This window comes from Lonchura striata, chromosome 22 (assembly GCF_046129695.1).
Source record: "Lonchura striata isolate bLonStr1 chromosome 22, bLonStr1.mat, whole genome shotgun sequence".
Taxonomy (NCBI): domain Eukaryota; kingdom Metazoa; phylum Chordata; class Aves; order Passeriformes; family Estrildidae; genus Lonchura; species Lonchura striata.
Genome location: NC_134624.1, coordinates 5425758 through 5444879, shown reverse-complemented (window position 1 = coordinate 5444879; position 19122 = coordinate 5425758). Strand labels below are relative to the sequence as shown.

At 48.2% G+C, this 19122-nt stretch overlaps 1 protein-coding gene across 5 annotated transcripts in view; it reads right to left on the bottom strand.

The window, feature by feature from the left end:
- Positions 1-19122, bottom strand: part of EXD3 (exonuclease 3'-5' domain containing 3) — a 250773-nt gene that overhangs the window by 158396 nt on the left and 73255 nt on the right. For 4 of the 5 annotated variants that reach the window (XM_021533676.3, XM_077787868.1, XM_077787867.1 and 1 more), the window contains exons 3-5: positions 15893-15957; positions 11337-11504; positions 9958-10125 (exon numbers count right to left, since the gene is read on the bottom strand). In XM_021533676.3, coding sequence (XP_021389351.1) covers positions 9958-10125; positions 11337-11504; positions 15893-15957 — 401 coding nt within the window. Of the gene's footprint in view, positions 1-9957; positions 10126-11336; positions 11505-15892; positions 15958-19122 lie in introns of those variants that run through there. The other variant, XM_077787869.1, reaches the window with a different exon arrangement.

Genomic DNA, 19122 nt, shown 5'->3' with positions numbered 1-19122 from the left:
CCCAAATACAGAATAAGCACTTAATGGGTGACTTTAATACAGTGCCTTGTGCCAGTAAGTGGGGCAATCAGGGCAAGGAGCCTTGGAGCCTCTGTGTGCTCATGCTGAAGAGGGACCCAGGACTGAGGAGGCTGGACAAGTCAGGCTGCTGTAAGAGGCCAAAGGGCTGTGAGCAGTGCAGAAAAGACATCTGTGACCCTGGCAGAGCATGTGTGCACAACTGACCAGTGATGGGATGGAATCCACTGAGCTCACAAACACCTGTTTATTCAGATGAGGATAAAACCAGTGTGGTAGAGAGTGGAGGAAAAGCTCTTCTCTTCCATAGGTTTCTCTGCTCTTGGTGATTGAATTTGAGAGAAAGACCAGGAAAATGACGCATTTGTCAAAATGGATGCATGTTAGAACTGTGCTATTTGTTGGAATATAGAATAGTAAATTGGTTTGGGTTGGAAGGGGCCTTTAACAAGCAAAATAGTTGCACCCCCCCTGCAGTGAGCAGGGACATCTTCAGCTGGATCAGGTTGCTCAGAGCTGCTGTCCATCCTGACTTGGAATGTTTCCAGGGATGGGGCAGCCACAGCTTCTCTAGGCAATCTGTGCCAGGGCCTCACCACCCTCATTGTAAAAAAAATATATCAAATCTTAATCTTCCCTCTAATAGTTTAAAACCATCACCTCTTTTCCTCCACTCCAAGCCCTGCTAAAATGTTTGTCCCCATTTTCCTTACAGACCTCATAACACATAAACAAAATGCAGTACCAAGTGTGCATTTCCCCAGGGAACAAAAACCCCACCATTGCATGTCACCTGCATGAAACTTTTCTGGGAAAAAAAACCCAGAATAACCCAAGTGGGGGCAGGCATATGCCTTGAAATGCATTTCCTGTGATCACTCAAGTGCAACCTGAACACACCCTATCACTGGCAGCACGTCCTGCAGAGCCCCAAAAGCACCACAGGCATCTCACAGCTCATCCCTGCTCACAGAAGCAGCAGTGGATTATATTCCTTTCTGGGGAATTTGTGCCTTTATTTCACCCACTGCATCACAGACTGAGTGTGTAAAAGCAGAGAACCAAGACATGCCATAGAAGTTCAGCTGCTCTTACTGCCCCACTTAGAAGTGGGAAAACAGTTTTTTCTGTTTGTTTTGGTTTGGGTTTGGTTTTGGGGCAGTTTGGGTGGTTTGTTTTCTTTTAACACTGCTTCATTGGAAGACCAGGCTTCATCTTCAAAAGAGAAATCAAGAAAAGAACTTTAAGTGACAAAAAGAGGAATCACCATTAATGCAGAGACTGAACAGAAATACACAGGAGCATTGCTTAGCCTAGCTAAACCTCAGCCAAACCTCTCCAGCTCCAGACTTTACAACTATTCCACAAGTCAGAGGCAAAGAGCTGATTTGTTCCTCTCACATTTTCAGTTTAACAGCACAATGTTTAAGCTGAGTGATTGTTCTCAGGTTGAAGGTTGCTATTTCTGGTGTGGTGTGGATGTGAAAAGAGGATTTAGATCTCCAAAGCTTTGGCAGATGGTTTTGCTTTCCTCCCAGCTCCTCAAGTTTGCTGAATCAAAAGAAATCATTAAAAAAAAAAAAAAAAAAAAAAAAAAAAAAAAAAAAAGAGAGAGAGAGAGAGAGAGAGAGAAAGAGAGAAGAAAATATTTGCAACTCTCCAGGCCTTGTTTCATCATTTGATCTTGTTAGTAGCTCTTATTGTAGCCTTAGTTTTAACTGCAACATCCAACAGCTCCCTAATGGCTTTTTAATGTTCAGATTAACCTAATTGCAGCACTGTTATCTACATGGCTGAGGTTTATCTCCAGCTCCACTAACTGTACAGGTGACTTAATCAGATGAACATGTGTGGTGACAGGTTGGGTGTTCCTCTTTCCCTGGTTGGATATACCACCCTGTCCCCAAGGGTGTGGAACAACAGATGTTCATTTGTCCAGAGTGTGGGGAGCTCCCTCTTCCCTGCCCAGGGCTGGCAGATGCAGCTCTCCCACAGCAGGCCTGGAGGACAGAGGAGCTCCAATCACACAGAGATTCATGGAATCCTCACGGTTGGAGAAGATCTCTAAGATCACTAAATCCAACCCACCACCACCACAGCGGTCACAGCCAAACCATATCCCTAGGTGCCACATCCACATGTTATTTTGAACATCTCCAGGGATGACGACTCCATTGCTCTGGGCAGCCTGGCCCGTAATCTGGTTTTTATCAGTAATTTGACATGCTCCAGCAGGTCAGGAGCAGGCCGAGCCATGGTGCTGCTGGCAGAGCCTCCCGGCAGCAGGGAACGCTCCGGGAGCAGGGCAGCTGCCGGCTCCAGGCCTGAAGCCATGGTGGAAGGCCAAGCACGAGCTGGGCGCGAGGAACAGGCACCAGGCTGGATGAGGGTGCAGCTCCAGGGGCTGGGCTGAGGGGAGGCCAGCAGAGATAAAATCAGCCTGCTTACAATGGGAATAGTAGGAGAAGAGATATGAGTAACTGTAATAAAGATGAAAGTGCTTGGCAGCTGTGTCTGTGGTCTCAACTCCGAGCTATTTTAAGATTTTGTTTTGTTATTATCGTGTTTTGAATTGTTTCACTCCACAAACAAGTTTTGTGTAAAACGAGCCTATTTTTAACAGTCTGTTTACAGCCGATAAGATCTCCAGCAAAGCAGCACCTCATTCGCAGGCTCATTTTGACTCAGAAAACAAACACTTTAATGAGGCTGAACAGGCTGTAACTGAAGGGGTGAGAAACCCCCTCCCACCCAGAGCCAGCATTGCCCATCTGCAGTGCTGGGAATCCGTGCTGCAGATCCTCGGGCTGGGGCAGCAGGGCTGCCCAGGTCTGAACAGCAGGCACCCCCGACTTCACCAGCTGGTCAGTAAGAGCCAAAACCCGAGGCAGGATGCAGGAACATGGGCAAGCTCTGCGGAATGCTGAGATATTGACACCTATCAGGGCCTAATCACCCCCTCAAGCTCAAGAGAATATAATTGTCATGGCTGGTGGTACAAGGAGCCTTTGCACAAAAATATGTTTCATCCACAGAGAGTTTCTAGCATAATCTAACAAGGGCAATAATTATTATTATTGCAGTACATAACAGTGCTCAACCTAAACCCCCACAGATGACAACAAGCCACGGGGAAGCTGGTCCCTCTCTTGCCTTGAACCCCCAAGTGTACCTGGGAGCAGGATGTGATGAGTGCACTGCTTAGTGCAGCAGAAAAGCTGATGGCCATTGCCTGATCCAACTCCTGTCCAAGCTCCTGAGCCTCCTCATCATTGGGGAGTTTTGGGCCATTCTTTGACTTATTGATAGTGAATGCAAAAATCCCATCTGGACATTTTGCAATAGTTTTGTATGCCAAGGATAAATCCCTAAAATACAGCAGAAGGCTGGTTGAGTCTGGGGCAGAATTGAAAGGTGGGCAACACTACACTGAATTCCACCTAAGCTACGTGTAGGTGCCATGACCAAAGGATGGGGCAAGTTTCCCAAACCTGACATGTTCAGGCCCAGCCATGAGCACCAGAACACTCCCGCAGTCACGCGAACGCAACCCACGAGTATGGGAAAGCGGGGAGTGCAGGGGACAGCCTGCACCAGTACCTGCTCCTCGCCGCTTGTTTTGAGTGCACTTGGCTCTGTCTCATCGAAAAATGACTATTCTTTCCACATACAGTACGAGGTGCAGGAAGCCACACAAGATCTTATCTGCAAGGGCATGTGCACTTGGGTGGTGTCTGCGCTGACGATTTCTGCGTTTTCCCACGGTGGGGCTCGCAGCAGAGGAATTGCCTCGTGCAGGAGAACTGCTTGGAGTGCTGGGGCAGGATGGACTCCTGCTCCTGGCCCTGCTGCAAGTGAGCTGGGACAGCACAAACTCAGAGATGGCTGTGCCTGACTGAGTGCACTATTTCTGAACACACAGTGAGGGAATTTCTGAAAACCCAAAGAATAAACAAAACAACAGGAGACTTTGCAGAGAAAATCACAGTGATCAAAGCCTAGATAATGACAGAAAAAATTGAGTAAAAGGCACACCAGGTATTAATCATTGGGCACATCTGGTTTGTGTTTTGGAATCACTCATTTCAAACTTGAGGCTAATCAACTTTGCTGAGCTCTCAGAGTGCATCACTGCAAGTGGATGACATCAGGTTCGATGGTTGATTGCTTCCTGCTCAAAGGGCACTTCATACACAGCTGGCTGTGGGAACGTCTGCAGAAACCAGGAAAACAGGACATTCCTCAGGTCCACACTCAGGAGACCAGGGGAGAATGAGACCATCAACATGGAGCAGTGACAGGCTATTCCCAGCCAAAGAATTTGAGGTAGAGGGACAGAAGGCACAGGTGAGGGGAAGAGAGAACTGAAGCCAGCCCTCTCTCATTTGTGTCCCTCAGGTCCTTCAGCAGTTTTAGGTGGGGTTTAACTGCTCAGCTCATTCTCTGAGCATTGCCCACCTCCACCAGACCCAGACTCTGCACAGCTGGATCTGCTGCACATCCCAGGGCTGTCCCAGAGCCCAGAAATTCTGGCAGTAGGAGCAGAAATCTGCCATCTCACTTATGACTCCCAGCAATGCTGAAGCTCCTTTCCAGCATTCCCTGGGCACACCCCAGGGCAGAGGTGGCTCTGGAGACTGGGAAGGGCAGCAGTGGCCCATGGCCCGTGGGCTGGCTCCCTTTACTCCAGAGGGGCATCACCAGGCAGGCACCATGCTACTACAGCAGCAGGGTATGTTTAGAGGAAAGAGGGTTGATACTGAAACATCATCATCATCTTTATGGGAGAAACAACTGCTGTAACATTCTCCTTGGGCTTCTTAGCCAATATGATTCTTAATTTAAAAGAAAAAACAAAATACAAATGAACACACTTTAAAATACAGTAAGAGCTGCACATGCCTTTGTATAGTTAAGGTGGTGAATGGAGATAAGAAGCAATATCAGAGACATTTTCCCTGGCTTGAGAACAGCTCAGGAAGAGCCAGAGTGAGAAAATAAAATATCTGATTATCCATTACTGTGCTCAATCAATGCTAACACTGATCTCTATGACAGATCTGCAAAGATATGCTGCATGTAGTCCAGCACCATGGATGAAGTAGGGCTACAAACACCAACACCCCTGGCTCTGTTCACAAAATCCCTGCACTAGAACTGAAGGTCATAATGGGGATTTTACATTTCTGAGTATTCGTGCTCCTTTAAGTTTAACTCTGTTCAATCACCCTTTCTGTTATGTCTGTAGCAGTATTGCTGACAAAAAACCTGAAATTTTGTGTCTATACAACTTTTTTCTCTGGGTATTCCAACATATTTTATGTCAACTTTTAACTGAACTCTACCAGATAAGCCACATTATCTTAATTGAAAGAGCAAACGTGAACTAAATTTAACATACGAGTCTTCATTATTTCTAGAAATTGATGGATAAAACATTAGAAGAAAAAATATACTCTGCTTTTGAAAACCGAGAAATGTCAACAGACAGCAACTGAAAATTGTGTTAAAAATAAAATAGTACTGGCTTCATCCAATATTCTTTTTTAAGAACTGAAGTGATGAAGGGGAGAGAAACTCTGAGTCCCTGACACAGAGGCTGGAGTGGGAGGTCTCTCAGGCCCAGGAATATTTCTGGTTGTCAGAGGCTAAAAAGATTATTTATTGTTTCCTTCCTAAACCCAGCTCCACTGCCACCTGTTCAGAATTTACTATAAAGCTGTTAAACAAGACGAGAACTTTGATGGTGACTGTGAAAACAAGTTTCACTGTATCTGACCCGAGTAGCACTCACTGCTGATCCAGAAGCAAAGGAATTTGATTTTTTTTCTTTAAGCACAGCTATCTTTTTACCTTTATAAGCTGTTTAAAAAATGTAAATAAAATAACTCAGTGGACAATAGAGGGCATTCATCCCCCAGAAAGACAGCCGCCACCCTTAGACATGAAATATCGCAGCACATTAAGTCATGAGACCCCGCTAATCAAAGCTGACAGGGCCCTGAATGTGATTTCTGCTGAGACTTAGCGATATCATGGGGCACTGAAGCATGCACAGCCTGCCAGACTGCCCCTGTTCATGTGACAATGGCTTTTATTCCCCAAAGGGGCCTGAGAGTGACAAGAGTCCCCTTTGTCTCCAGGCTCCCGCATTCGCAGTGCAAGAGAGGTTCATTCAAGCAGCCCCAGACACTCTTTGAAAGGCTGAAGTGTAACATAAGATGACCATGAAACACTAGCTTGCCTTCTGCCTACCCCTCATTCTTCTCCAGCACAGCCTGGCCTATTCAGGGCCTCTCGCAGCCCCGCTCGCGCGGCATTACCCCCGGTCTGCTGAATCCAGCATTGTCCTGCCAGCACCCAGCGCCCTGCCACGCCAGAGTGGGGTGTCCTGCCACCCCAGACCTTCCCACACCATACCCAGTGTCCTTCCACACCAGAGCGGGGTGTCCTGCCACCCCAGACCTTCCCACACCATACCCAGTGTCCTTCCACACCACACCCAGCACCCTTCCACACCACAGCGGGGTGTCCTGCCACCCCAGACCTTCCCACACCATACCCAGTGTCCTTCCACACCAGAGCGGGGTGTCCTGCCACCCCAGACCTTCCCACACCATACCCAGTGTCCTTCCACACCACACCCAGCACCCTTCCACACCACAGCGGGGTGTCCTGCCACCCCAGACCTTCCCACACCACACCCAGTGTCCTTCCACACCACACCCAGCGCCCTTCCACACCAGAGCAGGATGTCCTTCCACACCAGACCTTCCCACACCATACCCAGAGTCCTTCCACACCAGAGCGGGGTGTCCTGCCACCCCAGACCTTCCCACACCATACCCAGTGTCCTTCCACACCACACCCAGTGCCCTTCCACACCAGAGCAGGATGTCCTTCCACACCAGACCTTCCCACACCATACCCAGTGTCCTTCCACACCAGAGCGGGGTGTCCTTCCACCCCAGACCTTCCCACACCACACCCAGTGCCCTGCCACCCCACACCTTCCCACAGCAAACCCAGTGTCCCTCCTATACTAAAACATCCAGCAGCCTTCCCACACCAAATCCATCCAGAGTCCTTCTTGCACCACTTCCACTGACACTCAAGTGCCCTTCCCACACCAGAAGTACTCACCACCCTTCCCACACACTCCAAATCCACCAGCACCCAGCACCCTCCCCTCACCAAATCCAGTGGCACCCATTGTGCCTCCCACAGAGCACTCATGCAGGGCCCTTCCCGTGGCACATCCTCCTGACCCAGCACCCTTCCCACACGGTGTTCCCATTTCCCAGCCCCGTTCCCACACCTGAGCCCTGGCTCCCATCGCCCTGCCCGCACGGCAGCTGCAGGGCTCCGGCACCTCTGGCACAGCCCAGGTCCAGGGTGGCACAGAGCCATGGCTGGCTTTGGAGGGGTTCTGGGAAGGGGACAAGGCTGCTGTGATTCTCTGGAACTCCAAGCAGGAGTGCTGAACCCTCCCATCTCCCCATGCCATGGGGGCCACAACGAGCAGAGCCGGGAGCCCCTCGCCTGCTCAGAGCTCTCACTGCTCCTCCAGCAGCTGCACGCTCCCATCACAAAAGAAAGACAAAACGCCAGACAGACACCTCAAAGCGCAGTTCCACATCCCTACTCCTCCCCAGCTCCCAGGATCTGCCTGTTTCCCTGCATCCCGGGAGCACAGTGCCATCCGCTGGCGCTGCTCCCCGCAGGTGCCTCCTCAGCACAGCCCGTGCTGCTGAACCAGAACCACAATCTGTCTCTAGTCCCCTCTCCTGCCCCGTGCCAGCGCTGCCCCCAGCCCCAGGCTCAGCCTCCGACCAGCTCCCCCAAATCCAGGCGTAACGGAGGACCAGAGGTGCTTCAGCACCAAACAACTGCCATGGCCATCCCCAGGGAGCTTTGGGATCTTGTTTTCCAAAGCGAACATTCTCCAAAATCTCCATGAGGGAAAGGAGCCTTAACCTTCAGGGCAGAGGACATTCATGGTTTGCACACCACAGACAAAGGGAATAACCTGCTCTAGAATAAATCACAGAATCCCAGACTGGTTTGGGTTGGAAGGGACCTGAAAGCCCATCCAGTCCCACCCCTGCCATGGGCAGGGACACCTTCCACTGTCCCAGGCTGCTCCATGTCCTGTCCAACCTGGCCTTGGGCACTGCCAGGGATCCAGGGGCAGCCACAGCTGCTCTGGGCACCCTGTGCCAGGGCCTGCCCACCCTCACAGGGAAGGATTTCTTCATGATATCCCATCTAAATTTCTCTTATTTTAGCTTAAAATACTTGACCCTGTCCTATCACTATCTTTCCATGAAAAATGTCATCTCCCTCTGTTTTATAAGTCCTTTTAAGTACTGAACTGTAAAAGGCCTGGTGTTTTATTGCAAATACAACAAGAAAATAAATAATGACAGTCAGGATTTGTATGATTTCTGGCATTTCAGGTGAGAGACTGAAGAGCCAACAATCCTACATGTAAGTCTGCTTCACTTCCCCAGCTGAGAGGAAGGACAGATGGACACCCAGAGCCACTGCAATGCTCAGAGCCCCAGCTCCAGGTTGTTCGGGGTTAGCTTGATTGAGTCTCCAAGGACAGTAAAAGACTTCCTGTTATTTTTGAAGATAATTCTATTCATCCTTCTGGTAACAAAAGAAAGCTAGAAGAAAGCTATGGCTGAGAGTGAGAAGCTGTTGAGGTTTCCTGTTCTTCACACTGGGAATGAGCAGTAAATGATCTCTGCTGTGAAAGAAAAAACAGAACAACAATTCCAACAAAAGAATCTAGAGCTTTCCAAAGCTGGATCTAGGAAGAACTGTACTGCTAATGAAAACAATTATCTGTGGAGCCATGAACCTAAAAATCCTACTTGAATATAATCAAATAAGACATTTCTTCATGTTGTTATTGTCAAATATTCACATTCAAAAACATTTTGAGCACAAGACTAAGTCTCAATCAGCTACCTGGGAACTTCAAACCAAATACAAAATATCTTTGTTTCATATTGAAAGAAACCAAAAAGAATGGGATTCCAGGATGTCACCTGGGAATTCAGCTTTACTGAAGAACAGGATTTTAAGAATTCTATTTGAGTTTTACTTTTGCTAAACAAGGTCAAGTTGTTATATACCATCCAAATGAACCATGTTTCTGGGAGAAAAACAAACCCTTTTGGCTTTAAAAAAGAAAAATCACAGAATGGTTGGGAGGGACTTTCAAGACCATTGAGTTCCACCCCCTGCCATGGGCAAGGACACCTCCCCCTACCCCAGGATGCTCCAAGCCCTGTCCAACCTGGCCTGGAACAATTCCAGGGATGGGGCAACCAAGCTGGAGATGCTGCAGTGCTGTAAAACAGGGTAAAGCACACCAGATCTGGGTCTGGTGAACTCCTGCCTGTGTCAAACACCCAGAGACAGACACAGGCAGTGTTACACATTTGGAATATGAGCCTCAGTGGTAAAGAGGCTTCAAAACTCCTCCAACTGAGACCTGAGGTTGGGCCAATCACATGGGACCAGTGAGGTTTTCCAAGCCCTCTGGCTGCAGGTGGGCTGGAGATAGCACAGCAGGTCTATGACCAAGGATTAAAATCCCTTCTTTTCTTGCTAAGGGCAAGGAAAACAAAAAAGAATACAACATCCCCTTAAATTCTCCAAATTAAAGCCTATTAACCTATTACTTTTGAAGGTCAGCAAAGGAGTGGAGGGGGATTCCCTGACATTCTGTCCCCAGTCAGCAGAAAAGCCGAGGTTGAGCCCAGGCTGCTCCTGTACACAGGAAGAGAACATTAAGCTGCAGCATTCACAGCGTGCAGCTGCTGGGATGAAGTGGAATTCACTTTGAAATGCATCCAAAAAAAAAAGGACATAGACATTCACAGAGAGCTGGCAAGGTAAATTTATTTGAAAGACATGACCCACCTCTTTGTAATTGCCCTGGAGATAAAGATGACTGACATGTTCAAGCAAATAGTTCCGGTCTGCTGTGTGGAGCTGGTAAATGCTAATCAGGGGGTCAAGCAGATTAGCTGGGCACTGGGAGAGCATTCCGAGCACACGGGCCTGCAGCTTCTTCAGCTTGGTGCTAGACTTCAAAAGACAACCAAAAAACAATCAAACACAGGTTTGGTAAAGATGGCTGCAGTTCAATGGTGGTTGAAAACACAGCTTGTTTAAACAGAGCAAATTCCTCTGGAAGAGATTCTCCCATTTCCCCACGGAGTCTGCAGGCAGAAATCAGAGCAATAGGATACACATTTTTTCCACAGCACCTACTTTAAGAACATGAAATGTTTGTGGGGTAATTCTGGAGAAGGGATAGGGCCTTGTGCAAAAGTAAAATCTGAAACTGGAAAAATGCCCTCAGTGCTAACAGTTCTTCAGAAATTCTCCCCTCCAGTTCCCAGCAGAAAATCTTTGAATTCAGTGACTCTCCTCCAGGGAGATCTCACCTATCAGGCATAAGAATTCCATTTTCATTCTCAGGCTTGCTGCTGGGTGCACAAAGGGTAGGGAAAGCAAAAGCACCATCAAAAGATGCACAGACACAGGTATTTAAATCCTTGTGCTCCCACGTGATCATTCACTCATGACACAGGAATTTCAGTGCAGTCGCACTTCGCTGAGCCTGTAATGGGAGAGCTCAACATCGAACCAGAGCCATTTGGAAAAGTGGGAAAGGAAGCAACACAAATATAAAAGTATCCTGCAGTTCAGAGCCAAAAGCTCACAGAAGAGAGAAAATCTCAGTAGGTCAGAATATCTGAAGGCAGAAGGAATGGTAAACACTAAGACATATAATCTGATGACCCAGCTTTACAGAACTAATCATTCAGCTGCTGAAAAGGCAGGCTGTTCCCATTTTCTGCATTCCCACCATATGGCACGAATTAAGCAATCCTACACTAACTGGCTTCTATTTGCAGAGCTGGAAGAACACACAGAGCAGATTTCTGCAACTGGGTTTCTACTGACAGCAGGGATGTGGGTTCCAGTGGGAGAGCCTCCAGCCTGGAAAGGCTGCAAGAGCAACGCTTGACCAAAGCGGTTTGATCTGGAGAGATGAAATCCCAACTTTGGAGGGGAAACAGCTCTGGCAGCACAGCTCCCAATATGATTTCATTTTCAGGCCAGCATGCCACAGATAACATCTCACTGTGTTTCACACCTTGTCACACTCTGTATAAGGCTGCAGAGAAGATCTGGACTCTGGAATATAGTGAAACTAGAGGTACTTGAGGAACATTAAAATCAATTGCTCTCTCCTCTCTCCCAGCTCTCTTGCTTTCTCTTTTTCTAACCTGCGGGACAGCAGGATGTGCTTTTATCCAAAGCTGCAGCTCCGTGGTGATGTAATACTCCAGGGAATGCCCTTTCCCCTTCCAATGACTGCTGCTCTCCAGCATGGCCAGGAGTCCTGCCAAAGGGTCCTCCAGTCTGGCAAAGCCCCGCCTGATTTCTTCCTTGAGCTGCCGAGATACAAAACCACATTGTCAAGTACAAAAAGATTAGTGAATCCTCCCTTCCCCCAGCTGAACACAAAGCTTTATTTTTTTAAATTTAATCTATTCAGAGAGGTAACTGTTGCTATTCAGCCACCATCCGCGCCTCCAGTGACTTTTCATGTCATTACAGATTCCTTCATGGCTCACTGCACCTCAAACCCAATGGGAAAAGCAGCAATTGTCCACACTAATTATCCCATAAAGACAGAGAAGTTGTTCTGTGGGGCAGACAAAGGGGCTTGGGATTTGGGGGAGGGGGAGAAAAGAAGTGAGCTGGAGAGAGGGGTGTTATTGGGAAAATGGCAATATTGAAGGTAGAGAAGTGGGCTGAAAAACCTTCTGATCTTCTAAGACACCTGCAAGGTGTAGTACAGGAACCCCTCCTCATGGCTTCACCACAAACTTGCACATTTAACCTTATGCTTACTTCAGCCACAATAGTACCCATAATCGGAATATTTGGGAATCTCAAATTAGTTTGGATTCTACACTCAGATCAAAGTGAATGAAATATCTGAGTTCAAATTCTGTCAGACTGTCATCCTCCAAATCTGTGCTCCTTCCCCCAAAAGCTCCCTGAGCACCTCCACAAGCCTAAAGGCCACACAAAGGGGCTCAGATCATGGGAAAACTCCACGGAATAAATCTTAGGAATCCCAGGGTGATGTGTTTAGAAATGTGAAGGAATTGGACCCTCACTTTGTGAATGTTAATAGGCTACTTACTCCCCATCTGGTAGAAGTGATAAATTAGCAGTACCGAGCAGTATCTCTATAATGTTTACATTAGAAGTAGTTTCCAGGGAGCTGGGAGGGTTGGCAGGGTGAGGAGGTGGCATCCTCAGTACCCACACAGGACCTCTCACTGCGTGGTACATCACCAGCGTGGAGCAGGGTGAGAGCAGAGACAGAAAACAAGAAATCACTGAGAGCAGCTGCTCTCTTTCTTTTCTGGCTAAAAAGCCAAATCCAAAAGATGCTCATTCCTGCTGCAGCCAGCACTTGTAATTTACTGGATTCGTGGCCCCATTCAGAGCTTCCAGTGGAAACAATATAAAGTCTGAAGAACAACATGGAAAACCAAATAAAATCTACAGAAAATTTGCCAGTGAATTTTTTCTTTTTTTATTCATCAACAATTTTTACTGGAAGACAGTTGTTTTCCAGAGTGTCTCTCATGTCTGGAAAACCCACAGAACCTATGGTTTATGACAGAAACTGTTTCTTTCTCAGTGGGCTATAAAGGCAGTATGAAAAAGCTGATGACTAATGGAGATGGGACTTTAGATAAGAGATTTCCCTCTCTAAATAATTCTCCCTGTGGCAAGAGTTTTTGCCATGTTAAACACAGGCCGCCAGCTTTGCTGGGAGATGCAGCAGAAGGCAAAGATGATCTCTGATTCAACCACAAACATCCACTACAACAGCCAAAGGAAAACAAAGCAACTCACCAACTCCACTGCACTCTTTGGAAATGGCTTTTCCTCCCCCAGAAGCCCCACTTGAGCACTTTGGGAGTTTCCACCACCCCACTGAGCTCCTCCTTGGGCAGGAATCTGAGCCTGGGCTCTGGCAGGATGGGCTCCAGCAGACACCAGGTCCTGCTGGCACAGCAGAGCAGCTCCCAGCACTGACAGCATTGCCAGCAGCACGAACTGCTCGTCTGTTCTGAGTCTGGCCTTCCTACCAGTGAGACTGTGATGAGCTGGGAAAAAGTCTCCTTCCAAACATCCCAGCAAGCCTTCAGCTAGGGCATCTATAGTCTGAGGGGGAAGGCAGAGAACAAAGAGGGCACGAGACACCTAAATCAGAGAGGAAAGAGTGCTGTGCTGCCTGGCTCCATCCCTCGTCCCTCTGCCAGCGAGGGATTCCTCTCAAACTTTTTTTGTAATTGCCATTTCCATTTCAATTGATTCCCATGGCAGGCAATGCTCCTTGGGGGGATGTCTACAGCCTGACAGATCATGGGAATAGGAAAATGTTGCTGATGCTCAAACTACACAGTCCTTTATTCAGCTTTGATCCGCTGTTTTTAGTCCCACAGCTCTAGGCAGTCTGCTGATGCTCCCTGGTTATTCCCAAACTGTCATTCCTATGTAGGAAATGACTATTTCTCATACCTATGTTCCAGAACTGAAATGTGCCCTGGCAGACACATTCTTGCCCATGGTCACTGATGTGAGACCAAGGGGCTGATTTACCCCAGATCATGGACAATACTGACCTACAGGCACACACAGTGAGAGGCAGAGAAGCTCCTGCCGCTTACCTGACATTGGGGCAGGCTGAGCTGAACTTAAATCAACTTATCTCAGTTATTGGGGCTGGACATTTGGGCAGCAGCAGCAGCACAACCCACCTGAGCTGCACACAGAGGACAGAGCAGCCCAGCCCCTCAAAACAGACTCTGCACTTTCTGTTGGGTGCACAGCCCTGGGCATGGGTCAGCCCATCCTGGTGACAGCGTGACAAGCACCACCAAAACCCACAGGGACATTCCTGCTGTGCCCCCCACAGCAACTGGGCTCAGCACAGCCCTCCCCTGCTCCAGAAAAGCTTTTATTGGGCACCCTCCAAGCTGAGAAACACCCTCCTGTTCAGCACACAGCCTGGTGAGGGGACACACCTGCAAACCCCACTGGGGACCTGCAAAGCCCAGGTGACACTGGGGTGGTCAACAGAGGAAAGAAGTGGAGCTGTAGAAATTAATCTAAAGGAGACCACTAAGTTGGTCTGAGGGCTGGAGCCCTCTGCTCTGGAGCCAGGCTGGAGCTGGGGGTGCTCCCCTGGAGAGGAGAAGCTCCAGGGAGAGCTCCGAGCCCTGCCAGGGCCTGAAGGGGCTCCAGGAAAGCTGGAGAGGGACTGGGGACAGGGGATGGAGGGACAGGACACAGGGAATGGCTCCCACTGCCAGAGGGCAGGGCTGGGTGGGAGATTGGGAATTGTTCCCTGGGAGGGTGGGCAGACCCTGGCACAGGGTGCCCAGAGCAGCTGTGGCTGCCCCTGGATCCCTGGCAGTGCCCAAGGCCAGGTTGGACAGGGCTGGAGCAGCCTGGGACAGTGGGAGGTGTCCCTGCCCATGGCAGGGGGTGTAACTGGATGAGCTTCAGATTCCTTCCCAACCTAAACCAGTCTGTGATTCCACAGCTCCTAGGGATCCTCCAGCATTTCCACCCCCACTCCAGAACCACTGCAGTGCTCTCTGGCAAAGGAGATGTCCATGGGAGGCTTTTTCTTCTCCAGAGTATTTTTCTTCCCAATCCATATACACGTCCCAGTGTACCCAGTACAGAGATTTTGATGATTTCTCTTTCCTGCTATTGTTCTGTGCCCTCCAGACCTAATAGACAATATTTTTTTTTCCCTCCAACTCTTAACAAAACTTGATGGAAAGCTCAAGGTTTCAGAACTGCTGAGCTCAAGTCTCTGTCAGTGAATGACCATTTGGAAAGGCACCTCTCACACTGGGTTTCCAGTTGTTTATTCCAGCTGGCAAGCACAGCCTAACAGTAATGGAAAGTGTAAGAGCAGCAGCCCAGGACAGTGAGTAAGCACTGCAGACACCCAGGATGGAGCACATCCTCCAGGTCCTCAGCCACGCTGGCCACTGTACACAGGAGATGCTCCACGGGGTTAAGTGGGAGCTGCAGGGCTCTGGGCCTTCTAGAAAAGAAATCATTTCACTTCTGAACCTGCCTGAGTAGCACAGACCCCTGCATCTGCTGATTTGTTAGTTTTCAAGCTTCCAAACTTAGAAGAAATATATTTTACTGCCTATGAAAAATCTCTGTGTAGAGCCCATAGGTTGCTGTATAAAAATAACAGCACTAGTTTTAGACAGCAGTGTAAATTGCATTCACCACTCTAAAAGGCAAAACCAAGCCAAATCATAAAAAAAAAAGAGTACTTCAAATATGAAAATTTTGATATATCCAGTTGGCAAAAAGCACTTCTCTACCAAATTCAATTCTCATTTTTTTCAGCTACTAGCAATATTCTTCCCTCTCCCACCAAGATCCTCCATTTAATGGACAATTCCCACCCCCCCACCCCCCCCAAGATCCTCCATTTAATGGACAAAAAAAAGTGTTTAAAACAAAACAAAAGCAACTTTGATTTTCCTTCCTTCTGTAACTCAGCCCTGGAAACTCCAGCCCTTTTCTAGGAGCCCCTGAGCTGCTCCCCATCACACAAAGCTACCTTTTCTTTTCACTTGTAGCTGCAAATGCAGAGGCTCTTCCCCTGAGTGCTGGAATGAAAGCAGCCCTGAAGACTGGCGGGTGTGACCCCAGCGTCCTGGCCTGGACATGCTCTGCATCCAGAGGAACTGCAGCATGCAGGGCTCAGCCTTACCTTCCCCAGCTCCTGCTTTGTCCAGAGGAGCTGAAGGGTTTTCAGCAGTACGAGTGGGTCCTGGCCTGGAGGAGGGGGAAGAGAGAAAAGGAGGGAGAAAAACAAAACAAAACAGATTTATTGGCTCTGTAGAGGCAGCCCAGACACACTGGGGCATTGTTTCACCCCAGAGAAATCTGCTACTCCATGCTGGAAACCACCAAGCTCCAACTGCCATTCAGGATTAGCGTGTAAAACCCTGCACTCTGAAATCCCAACAGAATCCCAGCCAGGCACGGCTCTAACTCAGCAGCCCCTGGCTCCTGCACTCACTCCAAAGCTGTGCTGTGCAGCTCCAGCCCTGCTGTGCTGTGCAGCTCCAGCCCTGTGCTGCTGCTGCATGCCCTGCTGTGCTGCTGCTGCATGCCCTGCCCACCCCCAGGCACAGGGTCCTGGGAGAGGCAGCCCCTGCACAGGTCAGGAGGGATGCTCAGCACAGGAGGTTTTCATGCACGGCTCTGCAGTGCAAACTCTTGGCCAGCTGGCCTGGAGAAGGGTGACTTTGGGCCAGAACAGGGTGTGCTCAGGGGTGCTGCCCTGCCAGGCTGGGCAACAGCAGGGCTGCAGTGGGATTCAGGCAAGAGCGTGCCTGAGGAAGAGGGAAGATGAAAGACTGCTGGGATAAGTGGCAAGACTAAACAAAGAGGGATCAAATATTTCCAAAAAAGGTTATTTGGATTTTTTTTCTTATTTTTCGCCTAGTTATTGCAGAACTTACATTCAGTTGTTCTTTTGTGTGTTATCATTCTTCATACAGTCATCATACCATTATTCATCATAGCAATATTCATCATACCAGCACTTCTAAAGCAATTGTTTAGGAATATTTCATTTTGAAAGCAGTAACATGTTTGATATCTGATTCTACTTAATTTACAATCATTTACTTATGAAACCATGGCACAAAATATTCTGAATGAAAATCATCTGCAGCATCAACAGTTAAAATGTGAAGAATGAATTTAAAAAGCTGAATGAACTCTCCAAACCAATCCTCCTAACGCACCTCTTCTTATGTTTTCATACAGCCAGAAGAAAAATGTTAAACTGAAAAGGAAACTTGCTTTTAATCACCTTCTGTGTTTTACAATTCCTAAAGAGCTCATTTCCAAATTCTAGATTTCATGCTCAGTATCTCATTGCACCTCATATTTCACGTTACAAAAAACTCCTTCAGCAGTGAAAGGCTCTACCTCATGCAGCTGAACTCTGAGGCACAGTATTTATAAAATACTTGAAGTAGCAAGATGATTACTGGTTGAGCCAAGAGCATGATAATATTCCCATTATCCACTAACCTCTGGGAAACACCAGCCAAATTAAAAATGCCACATTTACAATTCACAAGATAATATTTTCTCTCATCTCTGGCTGTTCTGAAATGTTGAACTCTCCAAACACTGGCTGTTCTCAGCTACTGCTCCTCCTTTGGAAAAATAAAAGGCTCTTTTTACACCAAAACAGAAGAAAAGCCAGACCTCTTCTCCCCAGTAAATTAGCAAATTACAGTCAAATTCAGTCCATGTGTGTGTGCATATCTGCACACTCTCCTCTTGGCCTGACTCCCAAAGAAATTTATACACACAGAGGAAAAAAATGAGAATGCAACGCAGTGTGTAACCAAATCCACTGTAAATCTGAGCTGTAATTAATGCAGGGAATGGGCTGCAATGATACAGGAAATGAGAGCAGTTAGGAGAGCAGTGTTTCACTTCACATACAACCAATAATTCAACTTGTTAAAAGCTTTCTAAACCTCAGTCAACAAACCCAGCCCTGTTCTTACTGACTGTTTCCTACCTTACCTCCCTGCCACTGAAACCCGAGCTGACAGAAGTGGAGGCAAACATCTCTGCAGTCAGTTCTGAGCAGGTCAGCATGGCAGCGTGGCACTGAGCAGTCCCAGGCACACAGGGACACCCTCCCTGCCCCAGGGCTGAGCTGTTTCCACTGAGCACCCCTGGAGCACAGCACAGGAGGGACACGGACCTGGGGGACAGACTCCAGAGCAGAAAGCTCCAGGGAGAGCTGAGAACCCCTTCCAGTGCCCAAAAGGATGCCAAGAGAGCTGGAGAGGGACAAGGACAAGGGCCTGGAGGGACAGGACAAGGGGAAATGGCTTCACAGGGACAGAGGGCAGGGATTGAACAAGGAGAGAAACTGAGAAATCTGCTGGTGTCTGCACAGGGCTGTTCCCTTCCTCACCTGGTGAGGCTTCTGGGAATCTTAAAGATGAGACACAGCCAGGGGCTAAACATAACAAAATCACCTACAAGCAGTTGCTCCCAGAGCCAGACATAAACAGGAGAGCAAAGCCACCTCGTGCCCTTGTCTCGTCCCACCAGAGGGAGGACATGGCAGTTCCTGCTGGGCCTGGAGCTATTGCATCCAGACACTCCAGATGACACAGATGGAAATGTCAAGGTCCACATCGTTTGGTCTCCTGAAAGAAATGAACAATTCACCTGCTCTGTCTCCTGCAGGACCTCCTTGGAGGACTGTCCTCCTCTGGGTTCTCCTGGCACCCTTAGAGAGTGAGAAATGAGTGTCTTTCACAAGGATAATTAATCCATATCTACTGCTATACTCTGGTGGGATACCAGACAGGTACCTGCCCATCCACATCCGAGAAGGAACAAGAGAATCAGCAATAAACTAATACCAGGACATCCAAGGAAAAACAACAGGACCATACAGGGAGTTTCACAAGCCTTCCAGAAAAACCTGGAGAGCTTGTGGCTGCTCCACATAGTAGGGAGCAAGGGAGAAGTACAAGGGAAGGAGGGATAAAGCAAAGTGACTGAAAACCAAGTGGTCAGAACTGAACCACAAGTGCATCTGGGCTCAGCTCTGGACAAGAACAAGGCAAGTATGGGGCGTTCCTACCAAGGACACCCAGAAGCTCCACTGCTAAAGAGAATTTCAATCCTGCAGGGTCTCCTACATCCTGAAGAGATATCCAGCTATTAGCAAGGGGCATTCTATCAGCAAAATAAAAACAAGAAAAACCAGCAAAAACAGCAAAAAACAACCCAGTGTGGAAAGTCAGAGAATATTAAGTCTCCCTGCTCCAGCTGTGAGCAGCTGAGGAGGGTCAGGAGACATGTCCCAGGCAGCTGAGCCCTTCCAGCTCCTAGACTAAGCTCAAGAGAAAGTGCTCAGTCTGACACTGACCCTTCACAGCTCCCAAA